The 24,125-nt window shown below is 41.0% G+C and overlaps 1 protein-coding gene and 1 pseudogene across 1 annotated transcript in view; both read left to right on the top strand.

The window, feature by feature from the left end:
- The window catches only part of Ptpn13 (protein tyrosine phosphatase non-receptor type 13), a 163,526-nt gene that overhangs the window by 126,456 nt on the left and 12,945 nt on the right, over positions 1 to 24,125 (top strand). The window contains exons 31-41 of the mRNA XM_051198176.1: positions 943 to 1,310; positions 1,979 to 2,162; positions 4,730 to 4,888; positions 6,487 to 6,658; positions 6,755 to 6,965; positions 10,516 to 10,586; positions 14,040 to 14,101; positions 17,265 to 17,358; positions 18,015 to 18,152; positions 18,805 to 18,899; positions 22,250 to 22,296. Of these exons, the coding sequence (XP_051054133.1) occupies positions 943 to 1,310; positions 1,979 to 2,162; positions 4,730 to 4,888; positions 6,487 to 6,658; positions 6,755 to 6,965; positions 10,516 to 10,586; positions 14,040 to 14,101; positions 17,265 to 17,358; positions 18,015 to 18,152; positions 18,805 to 18,899; positions 22,250 to 22,296 (1,601 nt within the window). The remainder of the gene's footprint in view (positions 1 to 942; positions 1,311 to 1,978; positions 2,163 to 4,729; positions 4,889 to 6,486; positions 6,659 to 6,754; positions 6,966 to 10,515; positions 10,587 to 14,039; positions 14,102 to 17,264; positions 17,359 to 18,014; positions 18,153 to 18,804; positions 18,900 to 22,249; positions 22,297 to 24,125) is intronic.
- On the top strand, positions 11,855 to 12,372 carry LOC127232186 (60S ribosomal protein L21-like; annotated as a pseudogene).

Below are 24,125 nucleotides of genomic sequence, written 5' to 3'. Positions count from 1 at the left end.
CAGGAGAGAACGCTTAGTTATTAACACTTGCTGCTCTGGCTACTCATGTCTAGAGGACATGAGTTCAGTTCCCAAGACGCAGGATTAGCTCCCAGCACCCACATTAGCTCATAACTGCCTGTAACTACAGTTCCAGAGGACCCAGTGTCATCTTCTGGCCTCTGTGGGACATGCATGTGTGTGGTGCATGTACAATACATACACTCAGGCACATACAAAATCATAAAAAAATTTCAAAGTATATATTAACTTTTTTTTAAAAAGCCAGAAAATATTCATGATAGAATCCTAAATTTTGAAAATAGGATACAAAGTACAACGTATAATATAATTCTATTATAAAATGAAAGTCAGTTGGCAAGGTGGTTTAGTGAGTAAAGGTGCTTGCTGTAATAGCCTGACATCAGTTGGATGCCCGGAAATGATATGAAGGAGAAAAGAGAGAATTTACCTCACAGAATTGTCCTCTCAGCTCCACACGTGCATGTGTACACAATACTCACGCATACACACACACACAACAGGAATAAATAAGGTTTGAAAATAAAACGTAAATCAGGCTGGCAAGATGGCTTGGTGGGAAGGTCACTTGTTGCCAAGCGCAAGGACTTGAGTTCAGTCTCTGGAACCTCCCTCGGTGGACAGAAAGAACCAGTCACAAGTTGTCCTCTGGCCTTGACACATGTGCATTGTGGCATTTGTACACCAGCACAATATACATGCAAATTAATTAATGTAGTAAATAAGACAGTGTAACTCATACAGTATTAGTGGTTGTCATTTTATAATGTTTTTCTTTAGAGAGCATAAATTGTGTGTGTTATCAGAAAATGTATCTTTTCATATAAAGTACTGCTATTTAGCAGATTCATAATCAGCTGGCTGCGTCTAAAGATAATGCCAGTTGTCACCCTCTGATGTCCTTCACTGTATCCCTTCCAGACTCCACTCCACTCTCCAGCACAAGTATTTCTAAACAGCAGCAAAGAGCCTTCTCAGCCGTCATCCTCAGTGGAGCAGGATGCCAGCTTGGACGAGCCCGAGACATCCTGCGGAAACAAGGAACAACGCAAGAGTCCATCCAGGAGAGAGAGTTTCAGTGACAGCAGCATGAGTGGGGAGGATGACTCTGTGAGAGCTGCGGCCAAGAAACCAAATGTAACCTTGGCTTCAGCTTTGACTCAGACTCCGAGCAACATGCTGCCACAGGCGCACAGTCAACAGGAAGCACCCAGAGGCCAAGAAGAACCCACACGTACCATGTTTTACTTCCCTGGGAAAATGCCCAGCAAACTGGAATTTGAGAACAGGTATTTCCAGTGTTACATAGTGTGCAGAGCAGCTGGTGTAGCAGCAGCAGCAGCAGTATGTGTTCTAAGGATGCCCCATTTAGTGGGCTGGAGACAGTACCAGGCACCTTGACTGTTGGTGTCTGTGTGTGTTTAAGTTCATCCACACTTGCCTGCATTTTCCCCTACCCCTTGCCTGTCTTTCATCTGAAGTCCTGTCATCACAGATACTTGGAAGACTGAGGGAGGACAGAGTTAAAGGCCAGACAACCTGTGAAGTCCCTCTCTCAAATTAAAAAACAAAACAGAAAACAATTTTCCAAGAGCAGGAGATAAGAACAGAGCACGTGTTTATCGTGAATAAAACCCTAAGTTCAGTCCCCTTTTGAAAAATAAATATTTAAGTAAACAGGTAAATGACCACAAGAGTAAGATGTTGTTATTACCTCTCCTTTTCTTTCTGGGTTGAAATTGAAATTAGTCCCCCCAGTAACATTAGTTTCCATCTTGAATAGCAGCTAGGGATACAAAGTATGCTTGGGTCTAGCTTGTCTTGCTCTCCGTATGTAACATGCTACAAAGGCAGATGACAGCTAGTGAGGTTCTCACTCAAAACCGGGCAGAAGCATCGAATGAACATGGACACCGAAATGCATCCACAAATAGCTCTGTTTCCTTTACCTCTGTAGCCACCCTCCTCCACCGTCGCCACCAGATGTGAGTCCTGGACAGATGTGTCAGCCCCAGGCACAATTCACTGCTTCTGACTCGGTTGGAAAATACTACACACATCTTGCTTCGGAGCTGAACAAACCAGAAAACTTGACAACTTTGAAAAATGACTTGGGAAACCACCTTGAGGACTCTGAGCTGGTGAGCTGCTTTCTCCATTACAGACAGTTAAACAATTGTGGTTTTTCTCAGTGAAGGTATAGGTGTATGCATTTTCTGTTAGCTGGAGAAATGCTGTGTTGTAGAGTAGAGCCTGTTACATTTATAAATGAATAACAGCCCTCTCTGATGTTTCCCTGGTGAGAAATTAGGGGAAAGTGAAGGGTACTGTATATTGCCCGGACTTTCTCACCACCTTGCTGCCTTTTTGGCAGACACATACAGACAAATCCCCTGATTTTTCCAAGTCCTCGTAGCTATGGTGCATTAGGCTGCTGGCTTCAGAAGACTGGAAACAATTACATTAAATTCCATATGTAAAACTGCTAGCGCACTGCTTAGACACTACAACACACAGGTGCTTGTCATTGCTTTTATATCTTGAATCTCTGTGAATTACCTGTTAATTTTTTTAGTGTGTGTGCATGCGTGCACACATGCATGTAGATATGTATTCATATGAGTGTGTCTGTATGTGTGTTGGTGTCAGGCACTCTTTTTCTGGAGCCATCCATTCTGATTTTCTGATACACAGTCTCTCATTTGTCTGCCGCTTACCAAATAGGCTAAGCTAGTTGGCCAATGAGCTCCAGAGATGATTGTCCCTGCTTCTTCCATGCACGCACCATCATTCCTGGCTTATACCTACCGAGAGAGTGTGCATGTGCACTTATAAGTGTGCGCCTCTGAGTGCCACACATACGTAGTCACCTATGGGCGGATTCACATATGTGTGTAGATGCTTGTGAAGCCCAGAGGACAGTCTTGAGTGCTGTTTATTACCCATAAGTGCTGTCCACTTTGTTTGAAACAGGGTCCCTCACTGTCTCGGAACTCACAAATTAGGATAGACTGGCTGGCCAGCAAGCCCCAGGGAGCCCCCTGTCTTCTCCTCTCAGCACTGAGATGACAAGTGCATGCTATCACAGCCAGCTTTTATGTGCCAGGGATTCAGCTCAGGCCATCATGTCAATGTAGCAAGCACTTTCCTGACTACGCTTTCTCCCCATCATGAGTTAGTGAGTTTCTAATACATGAATATAATTTTCTTTAAAATTTTGTGTGTGTAACTGAAATATACTATTTAATATACATCAAAGCTATTTTAATAACCTTAAATAATATATATTTATATATGTAATAATCTTATACATATATATACATATACATATATATTTAAAACTATATATATATATATATATATATATATATATATATATATATATGGAGATGGAGAGATGGCTCAGAGGTTAAGAGCACTGGTTGCTCTTCCAGAGGTCCTGAGTTCAATTCCCAGAAACCACATGATGATTCACAACCATCTGTAATGAGATCTGGTGCCCTCTTCTGGCCTGCAGGGATACATGCAGACAGAGTACTGTATACATAATAAATAAATCTTTAAAAAAAAAAAAAAAAAAAAAAAAACATATATGAGAGAAAACTGAGAATTTCATGTATGTATAAAACATATTTTGATCATTCATTCCCCCCAATTCTTTCCCCCCACACTCCTTCCAGATCCATTCCCATCCCCCATCTCTGCCCAAGCTCAAACTTCTTTTTCTAAATAACCCACCAAGTCCAGTTTGCGCCAGCTGTATACTCATGGACATGAAGCCATCAACTGCAGCATGGTTGACCTGCAGGTGGCCACCCTCTCTAAGAACACTGACTCTCCCTTTCTCATCAACTTTGTCAGTGACTCCTCAGCTGGGGGTGCAGCTGGGGGTGCAGCTCATGAGTTCCTCCCTCCCATGTGCTGCAGCATTGACTGGGCAAGCTACCACAGCTGCCATGAGTTCATGAGTACAGCTGTCCTGTCATGTCCAGAGGACCCAGCTTCACACCAGCCCTTCCTGACCTCTGCCTCTTAGACTCTTCCCATCCCCTCTTCCACAGTAGTCCCTGGACCTTGGGGAAGGTGTATAATTCAGGTCCCATTTATGTCTAAACTCTCCATACAATAGTCTCTGTACTTCAGCTAGTTGGGAGTGCCTGCATGAACTGTTTTTCACTCTACAAAGAAACTTCTCTGGTGAGGTCTATCTAAAGGGCACTGATATTTAGGTATAGAATTAGCAAATTTAGAGGAAAGATTGTCTATTTACCAAAATAATAGTAGTAGTAGGCTGGTTCCTGGAGCCTGTGAATACTCCAACCATGTGTTCTTGGCATGAGTTATAGTACTGGACATGTGTCTTAGGGTTTTTATTGCTGTGAAAAGACACCGTGACCATGGCCTCCTTGTTTATCCTGTATGTGAAGACCAAAGGCAGGCTGAGGTGGAAGTCACTGGGGAGATCCTTGTCTGGCATGTATGAGGCTCTGGCATATATGAAGCACTGGATTCAATCTTCGCTCTTTCAGATGGGGGGGGGACTGAAGAACAGGAAGGAGGGAGGGAAAGTGTCTTGAAACAAACACATAACTTCATACTTAAAAACACCACATTCTTGGAAAGAAAGGAACATTCTATCTAGAATTGAGAAGACTTCTTGTGGCCAAGTTAAGTCAGCTTGAGATTTGGGTTTCTTCTCTTTCCCTAGGAAGTGGAGCTTCCCATTACCCTCATTAAATCAGAAAAAGGAAGTCTGGGTTTTACAGTAACCAAAGGCAGCCACAGCATTGGCTGTTATGTCCATGATGTCGTACAGGATCCAGCCAAGGAGGATGGCAGGCTGAAGCCTGGAGACCGCCTTATAAAGGTGAGACATTTGGGGGGCTGGAGGAATGTTCAGCAGTGTAAGAGCACAGGTTGCTCTTCTAGAGGACCTGGGTTTGGTTCCCAGCACCAGCACATTGTATTACAACTTGCCGTAACTCCAGTTCCAGGGAACTCAGTGCCCTCTTCAGGCCTCTGCAGGTATTGGGCACATACATGGTACAGACATAGATGCACAAAAGATACTCATACGCGTAAGATAAAATCTTTTTTAAATGAGACATTTAAGGGGAATGGGGCTATTTGTACAAATGTGACTATCTTAATCCATTTTTTGTGACTTGCAAAATTCCTTACATAAGCCAACTTTGAAAGCAAAAGAAGTTTAGTCAGCCCACAGTGTGGGAGCTCAGCCTTAGTGAAGGCACCACAACTGTCTTAGTCAGGGTTTCTATTGCTGTGAAGACATACCATGACTATGGCTCTTACAAAGGAAAAACATTTAATTGGGTGGTTTACAGTTCAGAGGTTTAGCCCATTGTCGTCATGGTGGGACATGGTGGCATACAGGCAGACCTGGTGCTGGAAAAGGAGCTTAGAATTCTACATCTTGACCTAGGAAGTGAACTGAACTAGGCATAGCTTGAACATAGGAGACCTCAAAGTCCACCCCTACGGTGACATAACTTCCTCCAACATAGGCCACGCCTACTAATAGTGGAGCTTCCTGTGAGGTTATGGGGGCCAGTTACATTCAAACTACCACAATACCTGTGTGAAAGTAAGTAATCACTTCTCAAAGAGATGCCGGAGTCTGGGGTCCCACTGCTGATTCTACAGGCACACCCCCTGACTGGACTTCACCATTTAAAGGTCCCATCACTGAAGACCTAACCTCTAACACACGAGTCTCTGGGGAACAACAAATTAGCCACATGCAGACCATATCAGTGACCAAAAGCAAGTCAGCACTGGAGAAGGAAGATGCTGAGTTAATTTGACAGATTCTCTGGTTTATGTTTTCATTACCCGCTTCTTTAAAAATGGAGGCTTCAGCAAAGCAGAGTGTCACGTGCCTGTAATCCCAGCACTTGGGAGGTAGATGTGTTAGTTAGGATCAGAAATTCAAGGTCACTCTTGACTACATAATGAGTTCAACATGAGACCCAAAGTGGGGGTGCACAGGCAACATAGCCCAATGTGTAGAAAGCATGTATAGCTTGCATAAAGCTCTGGAGTTCAAACCCCAGCACTACATAAACCTAGCTCAGTGGCACAGACCTGTAATCCCAGCACTTGGGATGTGAAGGCAGGAGGATGAGGTCATTCTCCAATATAGCCTTCATAACATACCTGCTGGGAATTGCTTCAACTGCAAGTCCTTTTTATCTCTTCAGCATCTCTCAAGTGCAGGAGATAGCAAGTTTCTTTAATTCTGGAAGATAAAATTCATATTTTAGTGGAGCAGTAAGATGCTTGTTCATTTATTAGTGACTTTATATAGCTTACAATGGCTTGATCATTGTCCCTATGATTTCTGCAGGGAACAGGATCCTAATAAAGATGACATCACCGTAAATCTAGTACTTGTTATAATCAGGTTGTCTCTCTCTCTCTCTCTCTCTCTCTCTCATTTTGTAGGTTAATGATACAGATGTTACAAACATGACCCACACCGATGCCGTGAATCTGCTGCGAGCTGCACCCAAGGTCGTCAGGTTAGTTCTTGGACGGATCCTAGAGTTACCCAAGATGCCGGTGTTTCCCCATTTGCTGCCTGACATTACAGTAACACGCCATGAAGAGGAGTTAGGTAAGAAAAGTACGGGCTTTGTTAGGTATGACTTTCTTGGTATAATTAAATTCAGACTCCTGTGACTGACAAACGACTGTTTTCTGTTCTTTGAAGGCTTTTCTCTATCTGGAGGTCGTGGCAGTCCACATGAAGTGGTATATATTAGTGACATTAACCCAAGGTCGGCTGCTGCTGTTGAAGGCAGCCTGCAGCTATTGGATATAATCCATTATGTGAACGGAGTCAGCACACAAGGGATGACCTTGGAAGAAGCAAACAGAGCATTGGACCTGTCATTTCCTTCAGTGGTGCTGAAAGCAACAAGGTACTGGGCATTGCAGAACTACTAATTCTCAGCCATCGAAAGAGTAACATTAGACAAAGTTCCTGACAGAGTCTAAGAAAACAAGCAGGCAAGTGTTGCAGCATGATTCCAGTTAATAAGCAATTATCACATATCAGAATGTCTTCAGTTGCAAGTAACAGAAATACAGCTCTGGAATTTGTTTTGCATAATTTCAAAGTAATAATAAGGTAGTCACAGGTTCCTTTTTGCTATTTTCCATTATCCCCTGTTGTATCAGTTTTCTCTAGTGGTCAGATGGTTGTGTCAGTTATGTATCTTAAGCCTCCACACCACACCATCTAGAGCCATCTTCCCCTGGAAATCTCTGCAACCACCACTGATAAGCAGCGAGTGCCTGGGATTTTGATAGGATCACTCTCTGAACTGCAGCAGAAAATGGAAATAAACCAGGTGGCTTTGGGCAGTTATGCCTCATTCATAGAGCAAGTGTGGCATCAGCCCTCCTGGAACTCATGTTAGCTGTTGAGGCTAACAGTATTAGATGCAAACAGAGGATAGTGTAGAGGATAATGTTAAGAACACATCCCCCATGGAGGGATAACTGCCTTAACCTAGAGACAGGCGAGAACTCCTAGTCCCTACTTCAAATGACCTGACAGATCTACATGACCCCACATGGATGGCATTGCCCTACATGTGGAATTGGGGTGGGGGGGATAGAAGGGGATGGTTCCAGAGAGGGTAAAAGGGAGGGAGGGAGGGAGGGAGGGATCAACATGTAAAATAATAATTAAGTTTTAAAAAACTACATTTATAATTATAACCAAAAAAAGAAAACATGGGTATTGATTTCCTGTGCTTTCTCTAACAAAGTACTGTAAACAACACAAGATTATCATCTCTGCAGTTTGTTTTTTGGGTCAGAGATACAAATAGATCTCATTGGGATTGGGACCAAGTGCATCCTGGACTACATCCCTTCTGTCGGTTACAAGAAGAACCCAGCTGCCTTGCTCTCACCACTTACTCACCTTGGCTTCTCAACCCCCCAGTGGCCAAAGGCAGTACCTGCCATGCTCTCTGCCTCTATTGCCCAGTCTCTGGCTTTGATTTGATTTTTCTGCCTCATTCTTGACTTGTTAGGGCTCCAACAATGACAACAGGTTCCTAATAATCCAAGTTAAATGTCCCATTTCTTTTGCTCTGTAAAGTGGCATTTCACAGGTTCTCTGCACTGTGGCATCATCAGGATACAGATGTCACTCACCATGCACAGCACCCATAAACCCAGACTTTCTAGGTTGTAGACTAAGCCAAGCTATGTGAAGGAAAAATTGACAGTGTATCTATGAATAATTTCTTCCAAAATACAGGAATAATTTCTTCCAAATAACAGGAAAACCATTGATAAACCTGCTTGTTCTTTTTTGATTGTGTACTTTTCCCTAATCCCTGACCTGACTCTCTGAGTGTCTAAACTTTGGATTTGATACACTGTTGTTTTCCTCAGTGAAGGGGAATAAATGGGAAAGAGAAACTATTGTGTGGAAATTCACATCACTCAAAATTAGGGGAACACTTTTCACTCAGTCCTGGGGTGATGTTTAGTTCCCTTTCTTCCTGTCTTAGCTGCTGTCTCTACAGATGTCACAGTAATGTCCTCCATGTTCTTCGTTTGACTCTCTCTACCCTCACCGTCCATGATAAATAATACAAGCAGTAATAGAAGAATAGACATTCGAGGTGACTCCATGTCAGGAATTATGAAGGGGTAGAATTTACTCCAATTAATTGCAAGCTAGTGACTCTAGCCTGTTACTATTAAATGGATTCCAGCAGAAGATGTGCCTCAAGAAATAAAAGGACTTTTGTTGCTAATGGCACAGCAAGCAGCATGAGCTATGTAGATTCCATGTTTGTTCAGAGACCCTAGAGAAGGTGTGTGGGGATGTGATGGAGACCATACATAGTAAGTTTGGTGTGGATTCCATGTTTGTCATGAGGCCCTAGAGAAGGTGTGTGTGGGTCTGATGGAGACCACAGTGAGCTTACATCACAGGAGAGCATTATTATTGAAGTTACCTGAGGAACCCTCATTTTATAGCAGCCTGTGAAGAGGGCTGGGTTTGGTTGGTTTGGTTTGGTTTGTTGAAGGGGATGCTGTATATCTCAAGGTTGTTCCTCGAAAACATAGCCTTGAGACATAGCCTATGTTAAAGATACAAAAGCTTTCCATTCTTAAGCAGCTCAGAAGGAACATACCAGCATACTGAGGGTGTGTAGTATATGCATCTGCCATCACACTGCCTTTATGTGTCCTTGAGTATCAGCAGACTGATATGCTAGTCCCTATCCCCAGGGTGCTTGTTCACTTTGTGGCTGCTTTTGACCTTGGGAGGTACTGTTCTTTCTGTGATTCTTAGAATAAAAGGTTGGTTTTGTTTTGTTTGTTTGTTTTTTATACCCTATTCTGAAAGAGAGCATATTCATACCAAAGGCTCTCTATATAAAAAAAACTTGGTAAACTTAACCTTTGAACTATTTCCTGAGTTAAGTTCTCCAGTCATCTTGATTACTATGTCCCAAAGTGGGATGAGCACCAGCATAGAGTGCTGAACTAAACCCTGCAGAAAGATTGTGTACAGAAGTTACTCTCAGTAGAGATACAGTTCAGTCTGCAGCTGTCATTAACAATAGTAATAACAAGGACAGCAGTAGATGCTGAGTGTAGTGGTGTGTGCATGCCTATAATCCCTGTGCAGGGAACTCAAAGCAAGATTTGTAGTTCACGTACCCTTGCTACAGAGCAAGATTAGGCCAGTCTGTACTAAGTGAGAGGAGAAGGGCAAAGAAAAGAAAAGAAGACACAAAAAAAGCCATCCTTCATTTTCTTCTTTTTTTAACCTTTGTGAGGAGAGGGTGGGGGAGGTGTGAGTACATATCTCACTTGGTATGGTGGATTAAAAATAGTCCCCAAAGTAAGTGGCACTATTAGGAAATGTGGTCTCATTGGACTAGATGCCATCTTGTTCGAAGAAGTGTGTCTCTGTGGGGTGAGCTTTGAGGTCTCCTATGCTCAAGCTACTCCAGTGAGACAGACTACTTCCTGGTACCTGCAAGATATAGAACTCTCAACGACCTCTCAGCACCATGGCACCATGTCCCACTACGATGTTAATAGACTGAACCTCTGAGCCAGCCCCAATTAAATGTTTTCCTTGTAAGAGTCACCATGGTCATGGTGTCTCTTCACAGAAATAGAAACTCATAGTGTAGACCTCACTTTTCATTTTGTTTAGAGAGGGCTTCTTGTTCACTGTTGCCTATGCCAGGCTGGCCTTCGAGTTTCCAGTGTTGTTGAATTATCCTGCTTCCATATTACTTCTCACAATAGGAGCAAGGGGGTTACAGACACACATAGAGAATTTCATTAAACCCTGTCCACTCTTTGCAGGGTGCCTGGGCTAAGCCCCTAAAGTAAAGCTTCTAAAATGACTAAAAAGTGATCCAAAGGGTGTTTAAACTGCTTGAAATCTTTATAATTGTTCTTTCTTTGTCTGTTCTACAGAGATGGTTGTCCAGTGATGCCTAATTCAACAAGATTTGCCATCTCAACACCCAAGATCACCAAAGCCAACGGTATGACACATTTACTTTCACAGGGCTTACAGAGAGGTAACTTCCTTCCTGGACAGCAAGTTGGGTAGTGTCATTAAACTTTGTCTTAACTCTCTAGAATGCTTTACAAGATCTAAGTGAAATTAAGTGATAACATCTATGAAACTCAATATATATTAGAAAAGTAGGAGAGCAGAAATGTATACCCAGTGGACCTGAAGGTGTAAGTCTGTGTATCCTCAGAAAGTCCCCTGGTGCTTATATAAGCCTCCATTTCCTATCAGTAAAACAGTGCTAGTGTTGTAATAGTGAGGTTCTAATGAGATATATAAACCACTGAGTAATTTATACAGACACTTATGGGATGTGCTAGGGACCTATCTGGGCATTGTGGATTTTTCAATGTGCAAACCAGTATCTACATCACATGGTAGCATAGTGATAGGAACAATAAAAGAGCTGTGGTAGCAGTTGTCTTTACTGCTCATTTAGATGAAGCATTCATGTAAGTGCTGTAATCCTCATACTAACTGGATAATTCTGAAATTACTGTTGTATCATAGCAATACACAGTGAAAGAAACTGAGGCACTGGGAACCTTGATAACTTAGCCCAAGCCCACTGTCTTAGTTAAGGTTTCTGTATCTGTGAAAAGATAACCATGACCATGTCCACTCTTATAAAGGAAAACATTTAATTGAGGTTCGCTTACAGTTTCAGAGGTTTAGTCCATTGCTGTCATGGTGGGACAGGGTAGCTTTCAGGCAGACGTGGTGCTAGAATGGTGGCTAAGAACCCTGCATCTTGGAGGCAACAGGAAGTAAACTGAGACACTGGGTGTAGTTTGAGCATATATGACACCTCAAAGCCCACCTCCACAGTGGCACACTTCCTCCAACAAAGCCACACCTATTAATAGTGCCATGGCCTTTGGGGGCCATTTTCTTTCAAACAACAAAGATAATAAAGAGTAAATTCAAATTTTAAACCCAGGAAATCTGATTCCCAGTTTGTCATATGATCAGGACCTACAAAAAGCTTTTATTGCTAATGCTTAGAGAGATATTAGGCACAGAAATGCAGGTGAACTAGAGTGCTATGAACTGTGTACTGTGTTCAGAGAGTTCTTCACATTCGAAAAGAATATTGGCATCCAAATGCCAATAGCAACTGCTGGAAACCATGCCGAAGCAGTTTGTCTATTTGAGCCAAGATTCACTCCCTGCTCTCCATCAGTTCATTTTCCAGCGGACAAGTTCAAAAAACACTGCAGAGGTTTTTGGCCGTGGCAGCCATCTTCCAGTAACTCGCCAAAATGACAAACACCAAGGGAAAGAGGAGGGGCATTCGCTACATGTTCTCTCGGCCTTTAGGAAGCATGGAGTTGTTCCTTTGGCCACGTATATGCGAATCTACAAGAAGGGTGATGCTGTAGACATCAAGGGAATGGGCACTGTTCAAAAAGGAATGCCCCACAAGTGTTACCTTGGCAAGACAGGAAGAGTCTACAGTGTCACTCAGCATACCCTGGGCATCATTGTAAACAAGCAAGTTAAGGGCAAGATTCTGGCCAAGAGGATTAATGTGCGGATTAAGAGCAGAGACAGCTTCCTGACACAGGTGAAGGAGAACGACCAGAAGAAAAAGGAAGCCAAGGAGAAGGGCACCTGGGTTCAGCTCAAGCGCCAGCCTGCTCCACCCAGAGAAGCACACTTTGTGAGGACAAATGGGAAGGAGCCTGAGCTGCTGGAGCCCATCCTATATGAATTCATGGCCTAATGTACAAAAAGAAATAAAGACCTGGACTGTAAAGTGTTTTTCTTTAAAAAAAAAAAAAAAAAAAAAAAAAAAAAACACTACAGAGAACTTTTCCTGCCTGTCTGTCTGTCCGGGCCCAGCACCCTGTGGAAAGAACCTCTGTCTGCTATCTGGCTTGACTCAATGGAAATAAGTTCCATGGGACAAAGAAGGGAAAAGCATTAGAAAGCAAGAGAGGAGGTTGCGAATAACCTGCCTAGGATGTCCTGTGGTATGCTGGGAGGACTTTCAGATCTAGTAGCTTGTTATTGATAGGCTTTTAAAATTATTTTTCCTGGAGTTCTAAAAAGTATTATATTGCTTTCAAATAAAATGAGACAATTCCTGGGGTCTGTGTAACAACCACCACAGAGGTACAGAAATGTATTCATAAAAGTCCCTCAGCCTTACCCTCCTGCAGCATTATCCACAGGTTTTATCAGATGGAACCCTGAGAACCTGTGTGCTACAGAGAGGGGGAAACTCAGTATTTGATCTAGAAATATGCTTAAAGAACTTTCCCATTTACCCACGTGTGGTGCCTGCGCTAAAGTGCCTTGTGGGATGAACCAAGCAAGTGTCTTCTCCCATACAGTAACAGAGTGAGCCCGGTGCCACACTTGTGACAATGCAGCATTGTTCCCATTCAGGTAGGATCATTGCCATTCCAGGTCTCCTACTTGAATCATCCAGTCCCAAACAGTTTGTTTTGTTTTGTTTTGTTTTGTTTTGTTTTGTTGTTTTGTGGGAGTTGGTGCAGGTCTCCCTCTGCAACCCAGAGTGGCTTCACATTCATAGGAGCCTTCCTGCCTCTGCCTCTCAAGGCTGGAATTGCAGATATAAGCAATATACCTAGCTCCCAAGTCAGCTTTTATATGTACTATTTTCTCTTGAGGATTTGTTTCCCCACTCTCGTGTGGTGGGGGAATCACACACCTGAAATTCCAGCACTTGGGAGGTGGAAGCAAGAGGATGCAGAACTCAAGGGCTTCCTCAACATGTACCAAATTGGAGGGCAGCCTGTGCCATGTGAGACCCTGTCTCAAAACATGAAGAGTTTGGATGATTTTGTTTATTTTAAGTTAAACCGTTCTATATTTTATTCCACTTGTTTTATATCATTTGTATTCTGACTTCTTTTCATATACAATTAAAAATAATATCTTTAGAAATACAGGGTTTTTCTGGGCATTGGTGGTTCATGCCTTAGTCCCAGCACTCAGAAGGCAGAGGCAGGTGGAACTCTGTGAGTTCAAGACCTGCCTGGTCTACAGAGCTAGTTCCAGTTTCAGGAAAGCCTCCAAAGCTACAGAGAAACCCTGTCTCAAAAAAAAAAAAAAAAAAAAACAAAAAGGAAGAAAATAAAGACAGGGTTTCTTTATTTTATATGGATCAGAATCCTTTTAAGTTTTTTTCACATTGATATATTGTGCATAGTGTGTGTGCACACACACTCACGCCACAGCACATGAATGGAGTCAAAGAACAACCTGCAGGAGTTGGTGCTCATCAGCTCAGGTGTTCTTAGTCTTGGTGACAAGCATGTACCCTGTTGATCCATCTCACTGGCCCCTGCATTGGAATTTCAAATCTTTAGAGTTAAGTACTTTGAATGATTTCTGTGTCTCCCTTGTAATTTCAATTGTCTCACATATCACTCTGTGCTGTTCCTTTTAGGCCATACCAGTGTGGAACCTTGTGGCCACCCTGCCCTCACACCTAATAATTCATTCTCCAAGGTAAGAGAAAATCTCCTTTCATGTCATATTTACTTTTAATAGCCAATGTGCTTATGTCTCACACCAAATTGATTTTGTAATTAAATGTTCTTAAGCAGATATGCTAACAGTAGGAGTCTGTGATGAGCTGAGGCTTTGCTAAGAAAACGCACAGTGCCTGCACCCTTTGGTACATTGGCTTTTGTGGCTAGTGGCTTGGCTGCGTAACAGCAGCAGGATGTTTGGTTAATGTATGTGCACCGTTCCTTCAGTTGTTCCTTGGGCTATAGGAAGAGAAGTGTGTAATTAACAACAGAATTGCCCTTTCAGGTTAATGTTAGCCACCAGTAGCCTAAGAAGGACAAATCTGTGGCTCTGGAAAGGCAACAATATTAGCCAAAGAAATAGACTCGCCTGCTTTAAAAGTGTTAAGCAGTGTTTTCCAGATGATAAAATGAGATATTAAACCATTAGGATTCGCAGAGAGGAATTTGGATTTATTTGGCAAAGTTTTAAATGCTGTGTGGGTTCCACTTTGTGTTCTCTTCAAGAATACCATTGGTTTGAGTAGTATTTGTTTTTGTTTTCCTTTGTGTTATGTGATTTTTCTGAAAGGATCACAGCGGGATTTGTATTTTATTGGACTGGTTCAAACTACACTCACCCCATGAGTCTAGTCACATGCTCACTATTAAGCTGTCTGCTTGTATAGGATAAAAGGCATGTCTTCCAACTTAAAATGCTTTTTTCTTTAGTAATTTGAAACAAATCATACCATCTCAACATAATTCTGAACATGAGTTGGGTTTTCAAGAAATTTTATATAGTGAAAAGAAAAGGCCATCCTATGCCTTTCTGATATCACACCATGTCATGGCACACACTTTACATAGTAAGTCCTGAAACATGCAGCAGCAGGCGCCATGGTTAAGGCAGAAATGACTGTAACACAAAAGTAGCATTGTGTATGTGTTGTTTGCAAAAAGCTTGCTTTCCTGCTGGTCCAGATCTTCGACTTTACACAGCTGAAGCTACTGAATTTTCATAGGTTTCTACTGTTACTCATGCTGGATAGTGTTTGTTTCCTTTTTAAGCATCACTGTGTTGAAAGAAGTGTAGAGTTTCTATTGAATTAACATAAAATCCTAAAAACTTGGGGCATTTATTATTGTGAGTGCCAACATTGCTGTCCGGAATTCAAATGTTCCAGGAAGTCTCCTTGACAGCATTCTGTGCTGTAGCCCAGGCTAATGCCCAGGCCATGATTCTCATGGAAAATGGGAATCCTGTGGGCTCTACATGACCACCTTATGAGGTGTAGTTCTGTCCTATCTAACCCTTAGTAAGAAGAGTTAGGCCTTCTGAGTGAACCATAGTGATCCAATCATCTAATTTTACAGTTTGTCCAAATATACCTTCTTTTCTTTGGTGTCTTTTTTAATTTTTATTTTTTCTTTTATTGAATAGAGATTATTTTCCATGCAATATAGTCTGATCATGGTTCCCCTCCCTCAACTCTTCTGAGATTAATGTTGCCTTCTATCAGAATCCAAGCCTCAAGCTGGAAAACAAACAGGCATCTAAAGAATAATAATAATAAAATAAGATAAAACAAATACAAACAAGCCAGAATAGGACAAAACAAACAAACAGAAGAGACAAATAAAAAGCACAAAATACACATGTAGACACAGAGAGACACATGTTCACATACACTGAAATCCTTTAAAAACACAAAACTAGAAGCCATAATGTATACAAAAAGGATCTATAAGATAAAAAGAATAAAAATAATTTATACATAAAAAATTTTAAAAGCCCTGTCACAACCTCATGAGGCAAAGAACTCCCAGAGATTCCATTGAGCTGATTTTGTGCTGGCCATCTCCTGCTGGACACTGGGCCTAGCCTTAAGAGTGATGTGTATCCCCAGTGAGACTCTGTTGGAGGGAACCAGTGTTTTCATTTGTGAGTGGTTATCAATTGGATGGGTAACTGGAGACCAGATAGGCCAGGGACTGAGAGGAAAACCAAATATTATGGTCTGCTAAAGTAACATCCCTCATACCATTCTGTTAACACTCACAGATCAGTTTTTTTCCTCAGCCATCATCAGAAGCTTCCTGCTGCAGTTGATGGGAACAGAGTCCACAGCTGGACAATATACAGACAGTGAGAGGTGGGAACAGACCCAGAGACCACAGCTGGACAGTGTCCAGAGAGTGAGAGACCTTAGAACATTTAGTCTCTTCCCTCAGGGCTCAGGGATTCCTGGGAAGAGGAGGCAGAAAGATGGGGGTGGGTATGAAAGATACTAAAACACAGCAGGACCGACACACACAAACTCAGTGTGCACAAGGCCTGTACTGGTCTGTACCAGACACGGTCCAGAAGGAGAGGAGAAGAGAATATACCCCCCATCCCTATCGCAGTAGTGATGTCCTTTTTAATTGTGCTGGGGACTGAACCCAGCTGTGCAAGTGCTCTAGCACTGAACCACATGGTTGCTGCATTATCCTTCTAGGCTCTCAGCTGCACTGGAAACTAGCGGTTCAGTTCTGTAGATATAATACTTACATATTTACAACCCATTGTTATGTCCGTAAACTCACAGAACTAAACTACACTGCAAAGTCTGTAAGCCTAACAAATGGTCAAGCCACTAAATTGGAGTATGCATTCATGCAACACACTCATAAGTAATTAAAAAGTTGATTGTCTTTTTCTAAGAATAGTGGTGCATACGTATAATTCCAGTGTTAAGGAGGCTGAAGCAATAGGAACATGAGTTTGAGGTGTCCCTGTGCTATATAGCAAACCCTATCTAGGAGGGAGGGAGGACTAAAATTAACTTTATTCCTTTTTCTCAACTTCAAGGCCTTTGTAATGCCATTAAACTTCTCTAAAATGTCTTTTGGAGGGCAAATGTCAAGAAAAATATGCCTCTTGAGCAATCTAATAAATTTAAGAAACAGCACAATTCCAGATGTGTTCAATGATAGGAGCCCTCACCCACCCTCTTTACACACTTTACTCCGCAGATATTTTCTAGTAACACAGACACAAAGTACAAAAATGTAAAACGAGTGTGCACGAAGCAGGAAAAGGGGAGGAGCCACATCCAGCCCATCCCATTTGTTAACTAAATAGTAATCTGGTGGTTTGCTGTGGTCTCGTACTTCAGGTTAATGGGGAAGAAGTAATCGAAGCTGTGTATCCTGGAGGAAAATGCCCATCTTCTCAAATGAGGGAACCAACAGACGGAACTGAAACCAAAGGTAGTTTTCCAATAAGCCATCCAGTTACTGGAGATGACCAAAGAGTTCAGTAACAAAAGCAGGCCAGTTAGCCCTCCTGCACCTCGCGTGCCTGCACAGCTTTAAAGGGAGGATTGATGGGAGACATCAAAGTGTAAGAGAATATAAAACTAGCATGGTTGGTGCATAGTATGCAGCTGTCCAGCATCCATTCATCCCTAAGGCTGAGATGACTTGGGAGGTTGAAAACACAGCTACTGTGTGTGATGTTTCCTGCATGCTGTGGGGCAGCCTTCATAGACTACCAAGTGGTGTATAAATTTTATGTTGGGGATATTTTACCCGGCCTGTTATATTGTTAATCTTCAGAAGACAACATCTCTACTTCTTTAGTTAATAAATAATTTGACATTAATTTTAGGAAGTAGGCATCATATTGTTAATGTTTCATGAAAAGGTGTATATGTCCTATATTGAGTTTTGGTCTTTTATTTCTAAGCTGCATTTGTGTGTGTGGGTGTGTGGTTACCACAGCAGCCACGTACTTGTAGACTGACAAGACTAGGTCACCATGTCCATCCTTCAAAGGAGATACTTAAAACTTCAGTGTACCTGTCATCTTAAGATCAAGACTGTCCCTTTCTAAGTACTTTTAAAATCAAAAACTGTTTTTCAAGAATCTGACTCCCAGGATGATGACATCTATGCTGACCCTCAAGAAGCTGAAGTTATCCAGTCCTTGCTGGATGTTGTGGATGAAGAAGCCCAGAACCTCTTAAACCGGACTAATGCCGCCAGAGCAGCCGGCTCTCCAGGTCAGTGACACAGACGAGTAAATCAGTGTGCCCAGGAACTCACGCACATGTGTGGGGAAAGTTGCTGAGTAAAACTGAAATGCATTAGCAATACCATCATCAATTTTTAGACAGTGTTTTCAGAAATAAAATATAATTTATTGTCTTTCCCAAGTTGGTTTGTGGGTGAAGTACCTCATTAGTTAGACTTGAAATGTATCATTGGTGATGTTCATGGAGCTGTGGGTAGAGTGCTTGCTTAGCATGCAGGAAGCCCCGGGTTCAATGCCCAGGACCATGTAAATAATGTATGGACTCAGGGATATCATGTTCACTGTCATCTTCAGCTATATAGTAAGTTCAAGGCCAGCCTGAACTACATGAGACTGTCTAAAATGAAAAAGTATCATACATGCCATAGCTTTTATTTATAAATGTATTAGTCTAAACATCTTCCCCTCCAGTTAACAATAATCCAGTGTTAGTTAAAGCATGGCCATTTCATAAATAAATGTAACTAATATTTATAATGTGTATCATAACACTTACTCTTTGCTTCCCCAGTATGAGCATTGGTGTGGTCTATTTACTGCCTTCTTTTATGGGTAAATGAAAACTTTCAGCTGCCTTGGTGCATTTCTTAGTTCCTCTTGGCCTGTATGTTTCTCTCCAGATATGCTGAGGACAAATGGGGAGGCACCAGAAGAAGGAGGAGCAGATACGGACTGTGATGGCTCTCCGTTACCTGAAGACAGCCCTGAGGTGAGGGCTGCGCCTGCAGGGATAGCCTAGGGCACTGCACTTAACTAGGATTCTGTTCTAACCCAGAGGACAAACGATGGCAGTGTTGCTTATTTTACCAACAGATAATTTCTTAAGGGGTGGAGGAAGGTAGAGTCATTTTTATTACATCACAGTGTCATCTGTACCCAGCAAAACTGAATCATCTCTCAGTTGAAGGAAGGAATAAGGAAAGGGGAGATGGAGAGGGAGTCAAAACCATGCTGACTTAGACTCTTACAGTTGTCCACTCACCCCTCTATCCTACATGCTACTCAGAAACACAAGGCTATGTTCACTATTTACTTTACAAATATGTATGGATACCAAGAAGCTTGTGGCTTCTGAGTATTTCTTAATGCATAAAAATGTTCTTTGTTATTATGACCTATAATAACAAATATTTATGTCAGAAAACCTTATTATATTTACTTTTAGTATATATTTTCATGTAAAAATTACTTAAATGTAACTGTTATTAATGTAAAATTCCCTTTTTGTTTGCTTGCTTGTTTGAGATTTTTTTTTTGTTGTTTTTGTTTTTTGGGTTTTTTTGTTTGTTTGTTTGTTTGTTTTGTTTTGTTTTTGAGACAGGGCTTCTCAGTAGTTATGAAGCCAGTCCTGGAACTTACTCTGTAGACCAGGATGGCCTCAAACTCACAGAGATCCATCTGCCTCTGGGACTAAAGGTGTGTGCTCACTGCCCATCATAAAATTCCCTTTTAATCTTTTGTCAACTCATCTTTTCCACTGCTGTGAAAAAACATGACCAATGCAACTTACAGAAGGATATATTTGGGTGTGTGGCCCCAGAGGGCTGAGAGTCAGTCATGGAGGGAATCCTATCAACAGGCAGCAGGTATAGTAGCTGAAAACAAAAGTTGAAGATTCCAATCTTAAACCTCAAGCAGAAAGCAGAACAAACTAAAAATGGCAGAGTATTTAAATGCTAAAAAGCAGTGACATACTTTCTCTAGCAAGGCCACACCTCCTAAGTCTCCCCAAACAGTACCACCAGCTGGTGACCAAGCACCTAAATGTCCAAGATTGTGGGGGACATCTCATTCACACAACCACAGATAGTTATTGATAAAGCTTGGATGTCTACCTACCCTTTCATCATGCATTTGAAAGCAACTGTTGAAGAGTGGGCAAGTCCAAGGTCAACAGAGCTGATAACTTGGTAGCACAGGAAGGGTCCATATGTTACTTTTTCATATACATCTTACCATATTGTCAGAAATCTCATTTTCATTTTATGATTGTTCATGCCCTCTTTCCATATGAGGGAACACATTTGCCTCATTATTCCTAATTTTCAATTGTATAATAGACTAAATCAGCCATCTACTTGAGAGTGTTGTTGGTTTTTCTTTTTTATAAAACAATAGTTTAGCAAAGATTCCCATGTTTGTACTATAAAGTCATATTTCTCACAACACAAAATAATTTTAAAAAGTTAAAGTGACCAAAGTGACCGCATCTCAGGTCCCATGATTTCCTTTGAGTCCCCCCTACCCAAGCAGTTCACAGGAGCAGGCACTTGAGTTGTCTTACCTTATCACACCTGTGACCTTATCACACCCATGACCTTATCACACCCATGACCTTAGCATGCCTGTGATCTCATACTAATTATCACTTTAAGGCACCATCTGCAAATAATAGCCACAGTGGAGGTTATGACTTAACTCACAAATTTTAGGGTGACATATTTCTCTCTACATACATGTGTATGTTATACAGATTATATTTAACCAGTTGTAAAATTTTATTCACAAAATAAATACATGTTCTAGGCATAAACTCATCCAAAAAATGTACAAGACCTACATTATATAAATTGAAACTATACAAAGGACCTGAAAAGTTCATTTTTTTTTCTCTTTAATAGTAAACTCTAAAATTAAAATTCTCTCCAGAGTAACCCATAAATTAAATGTGGTTTTATAAAATAATTTTAACCTTTTTTTAGTGGGAGATAAGGTAGCCAGGAAAAATGATTATAAAATTCAGGTGGAAAATTGGCATGTGAAATTATCTGGGACAAGTTAAACATTCAGGCTCACAGGAGGAGAATATTTCTACTAATTACCACAAAAATGTTCTGTAATTCATTTTCCCAAAGTGCAAGTGAATCCTGGAAATACTGCTCTGAGAATGATGCTCAGGGCTGGGGAGATGCTTATGAAGTGTCTACAGAGCCAGTGCAAGGGCCTGTCTGCATTTGAATCCCCGGTCCCTGCATGGATAGAGGGTGCAGCAGCACACACCTGTAATAACCCCAGTGCTGGAGGCAGAGAGAACCTATAGCAAATACACCCTGAAGAGGAGGGAAGCACACCACACATACTTGGAGCTCACTGGACAGCCAGACTATCTGAGTTTATGAGCTCCAGCTTAATATGTAAGGTGGAAAGCACCCAAGGAAGACACTGGACATCAGCCTCTAGCTTTCACATGTACACATCTATACACAATGCACACACATACCCATGTGAACACATTCACACAACTACACATACAGAAACATACAATGCACACAAATACATAATTCTTAAAAGCAAATACTTGCAGCCAGACCATCTGTAGTGATAAATAGCATTTCCTGGAGAGATGAGGTGTGTACTTTGAATCATTTTGAACTTAAGCTACAGAGGTGAGTCACAGGTTAGGACCCAAACTCAGTTCCCAGAACCTACTTTGGGAAACTCACAACCCCTGTAAATCTAGCTCCAGGTGATCTGACATCCTCTTCTAGTCCCCAGGGGTACCTGCACTCAGCACATGCACACACCCATAATTAAAGTAAATCTTTTCTTAAAAGGAATTACCTGAGCTAAGGATAAACAAAGAAAGTAATTACTTTTAACCAACAAAGCTACAAGAGTGCTGAAGACACCTTGGCCACTTTGGGGAGTGTGTTATCTGAATGTCACATGTGCCTTTGCAATATGACAATAATAACTTTAACAACATAACAAGTAACTCAGAAAAAAAAATTTAAGGTCGGAAATGGAGACATAGCTCCATGGTTAAGAGCATTGGCGGCTCTTACTAAAGGACCTTGTTCCCAGCACCCAACCACATGGTAGGAAGCTCACCTTCCATAGCTCCAGATCCAGGAGGTCTGGTGCCCTTCTCTGACTCCAAGGACATCAGGCATACACACACACTCACATACTCTCTCACACACACACACTCTCTCACACACACACACACGTACATAAGCAGAACAAGTATATGTAGCACAAAATTAATTAAAGAAAAACATTAAGCTTTATGAGATTGGTTTTGTTACAGTAAACTAATTTGACTTTTATTTCTCTTCATTGTAGTCAGTGAATGGCTATGAAGAATACAAAGAAAAACCAAGCAATGAAAGGTAAAACAATAATTTTTCAATGTGTGTTTAACACTTAGTTCTTTAAAGAAGTAAAGAATTTTTTGTTTTCCAATATAAATACTGATCAAATTATGGAACCATGGTTAAATATAGATATGTCTCTTTTTTTTTTTTTTTTTTTTTTTTTTTTTTTTTTCCTGAGACAAGATTTTAGCACATCATTGATTGACCTGGAACTGTGTAGACCAGGCTGGCCACAAACTCACAGAGATCCACCTGCCTCTGCTTCCCGAGTGCTGGGATTAAAGGTGTGTACCATCATGTCCAGCATGAATGTTTTTTTCAAGTTTTGTTATAAGTAGATTCTCTTGATGTAAGAAAATGTCTTTATACCTATTGCTCAAAAAAAAAAAAAAAAATAGAAGAAGAAAGAAAGAAAGAGTAGTACGTTCTTAATCATGATTTAAGGGGGGATTTCAAAAGAAATTGTGTCAGAAATAATGACTCCTGATAAGATTATGGGTAATTTTTTTTTTTTTGTCTTTTTTTTCCTGTAGTTTCAGATTTGTAAGTTTTCGTTAATAAGAAAATGAAACCAGGGTTGGCAATATGGCTCAGTGGATAAAGGTGCTTGCTGCAGAATCCATTGATCTGAGTTCAATCCCTGGGATCCACATTGTTGGAAGGAGAGAACTAACTCCCAAAGATTGTCCCCAGTTGTACACTGTGGCAGATGTGCAGACATACATAATAATTAAATAAAATATAATAAAAATATTTCAAATAATAGGAAACCAATGATGTTAGGAAATTCTTTTTTATTTTTTGTCTTGCTCTTAAGAGAAAGTCTCACTATGTAGTCCTAGCTGGCCTGGAACTTGCTATGTAAGCCAGGCTGGCCTTAAACTCATGAAGGCCTTTCTTGGCCTCCCAAGTGTTGGGGTTAAAGGAATCACTACCACACTCGATCTAGGACATTCTGGGACATTAAACCCTACAAAAACTCTCTCTTGGAAAATAGTTTCTAACACAAATAAGATTTTTGTAATATATATCTAAGGAATATTTTATATGTGTATATATACGTATAAATTAATAACAAAATGATTGAACAAATTTTGTTTTATACTTGACGATAATCACATGATGTTATGTACATTTTTCTAGAAAGGCAAGGTAACATTAAAATTTTGATTAAGCTAGAAAGGAAGGAACATAACTTGATAAAGTCTTGAGGGGCTAGAGAGATGGCTCAGCAGTTACGAGCACTTGGGCTTTCTCAGAAGACCTAAACTTGGTTCTTAGCAACTACATCCAGCCCCTCACAACTGCCCAGCTTTGGGGGCGGAGGAGGGGTCGGGTCAGTACCCACTTCTGCTTGCCTGCCTGGGCATACACACACAATTTAAAAAATAAAGTAATGAAAACAGCTGTACGCCTAATCAGCAACAGACATCCAAAAAGTAGAGTCTTCTTTATTGGACAGATAAGGAGGGAAGGATAGTTTGATCTCCCGAGAAGACAATTAAAAATACCATTCAAATATAAGTTTTTGTACATTACTGATTCTTGAATGTGCTCTTTTTTTTTTGTTTTAATATCATTAAAACCATGAAAAAATGTAATACAGTCTACACTAGCGATTTGATTCCAACTCCTATAAGAGGATATTCTTATAGAATCATAATGACAAATAATTGCAACATTGTCTATAGTAGAAAGCACCATTTAAAGAAAAAAGGATAAATTGGAAGGAGGGGCACTATGTACCAAGCAGGCATTCGAAAGAATAAGAAAAAAAGGAACACCTTATGGGAAGCCTGCCAAAACATGTCTTGTAGACAAAGTATATAAACTGGAATGCAAAA

This window comes from Phodopus roborovskii, unplaced genomic scaffold, assembly GCF_943737965.1.
Source record: "Phodopus roborovskii unplaced genomic scaffold, PHOROB, whole genome shotgun sequence".
Lineage (NCBI taxonomy): Eukaryota > Metazoa > Chordata > Mammalia > Rodentia > Cricetidae > Phodopus > Phodopus roborovskii.
This window is presented reverse-complemented; position numbering and strand designations above follow the sequence as displayed.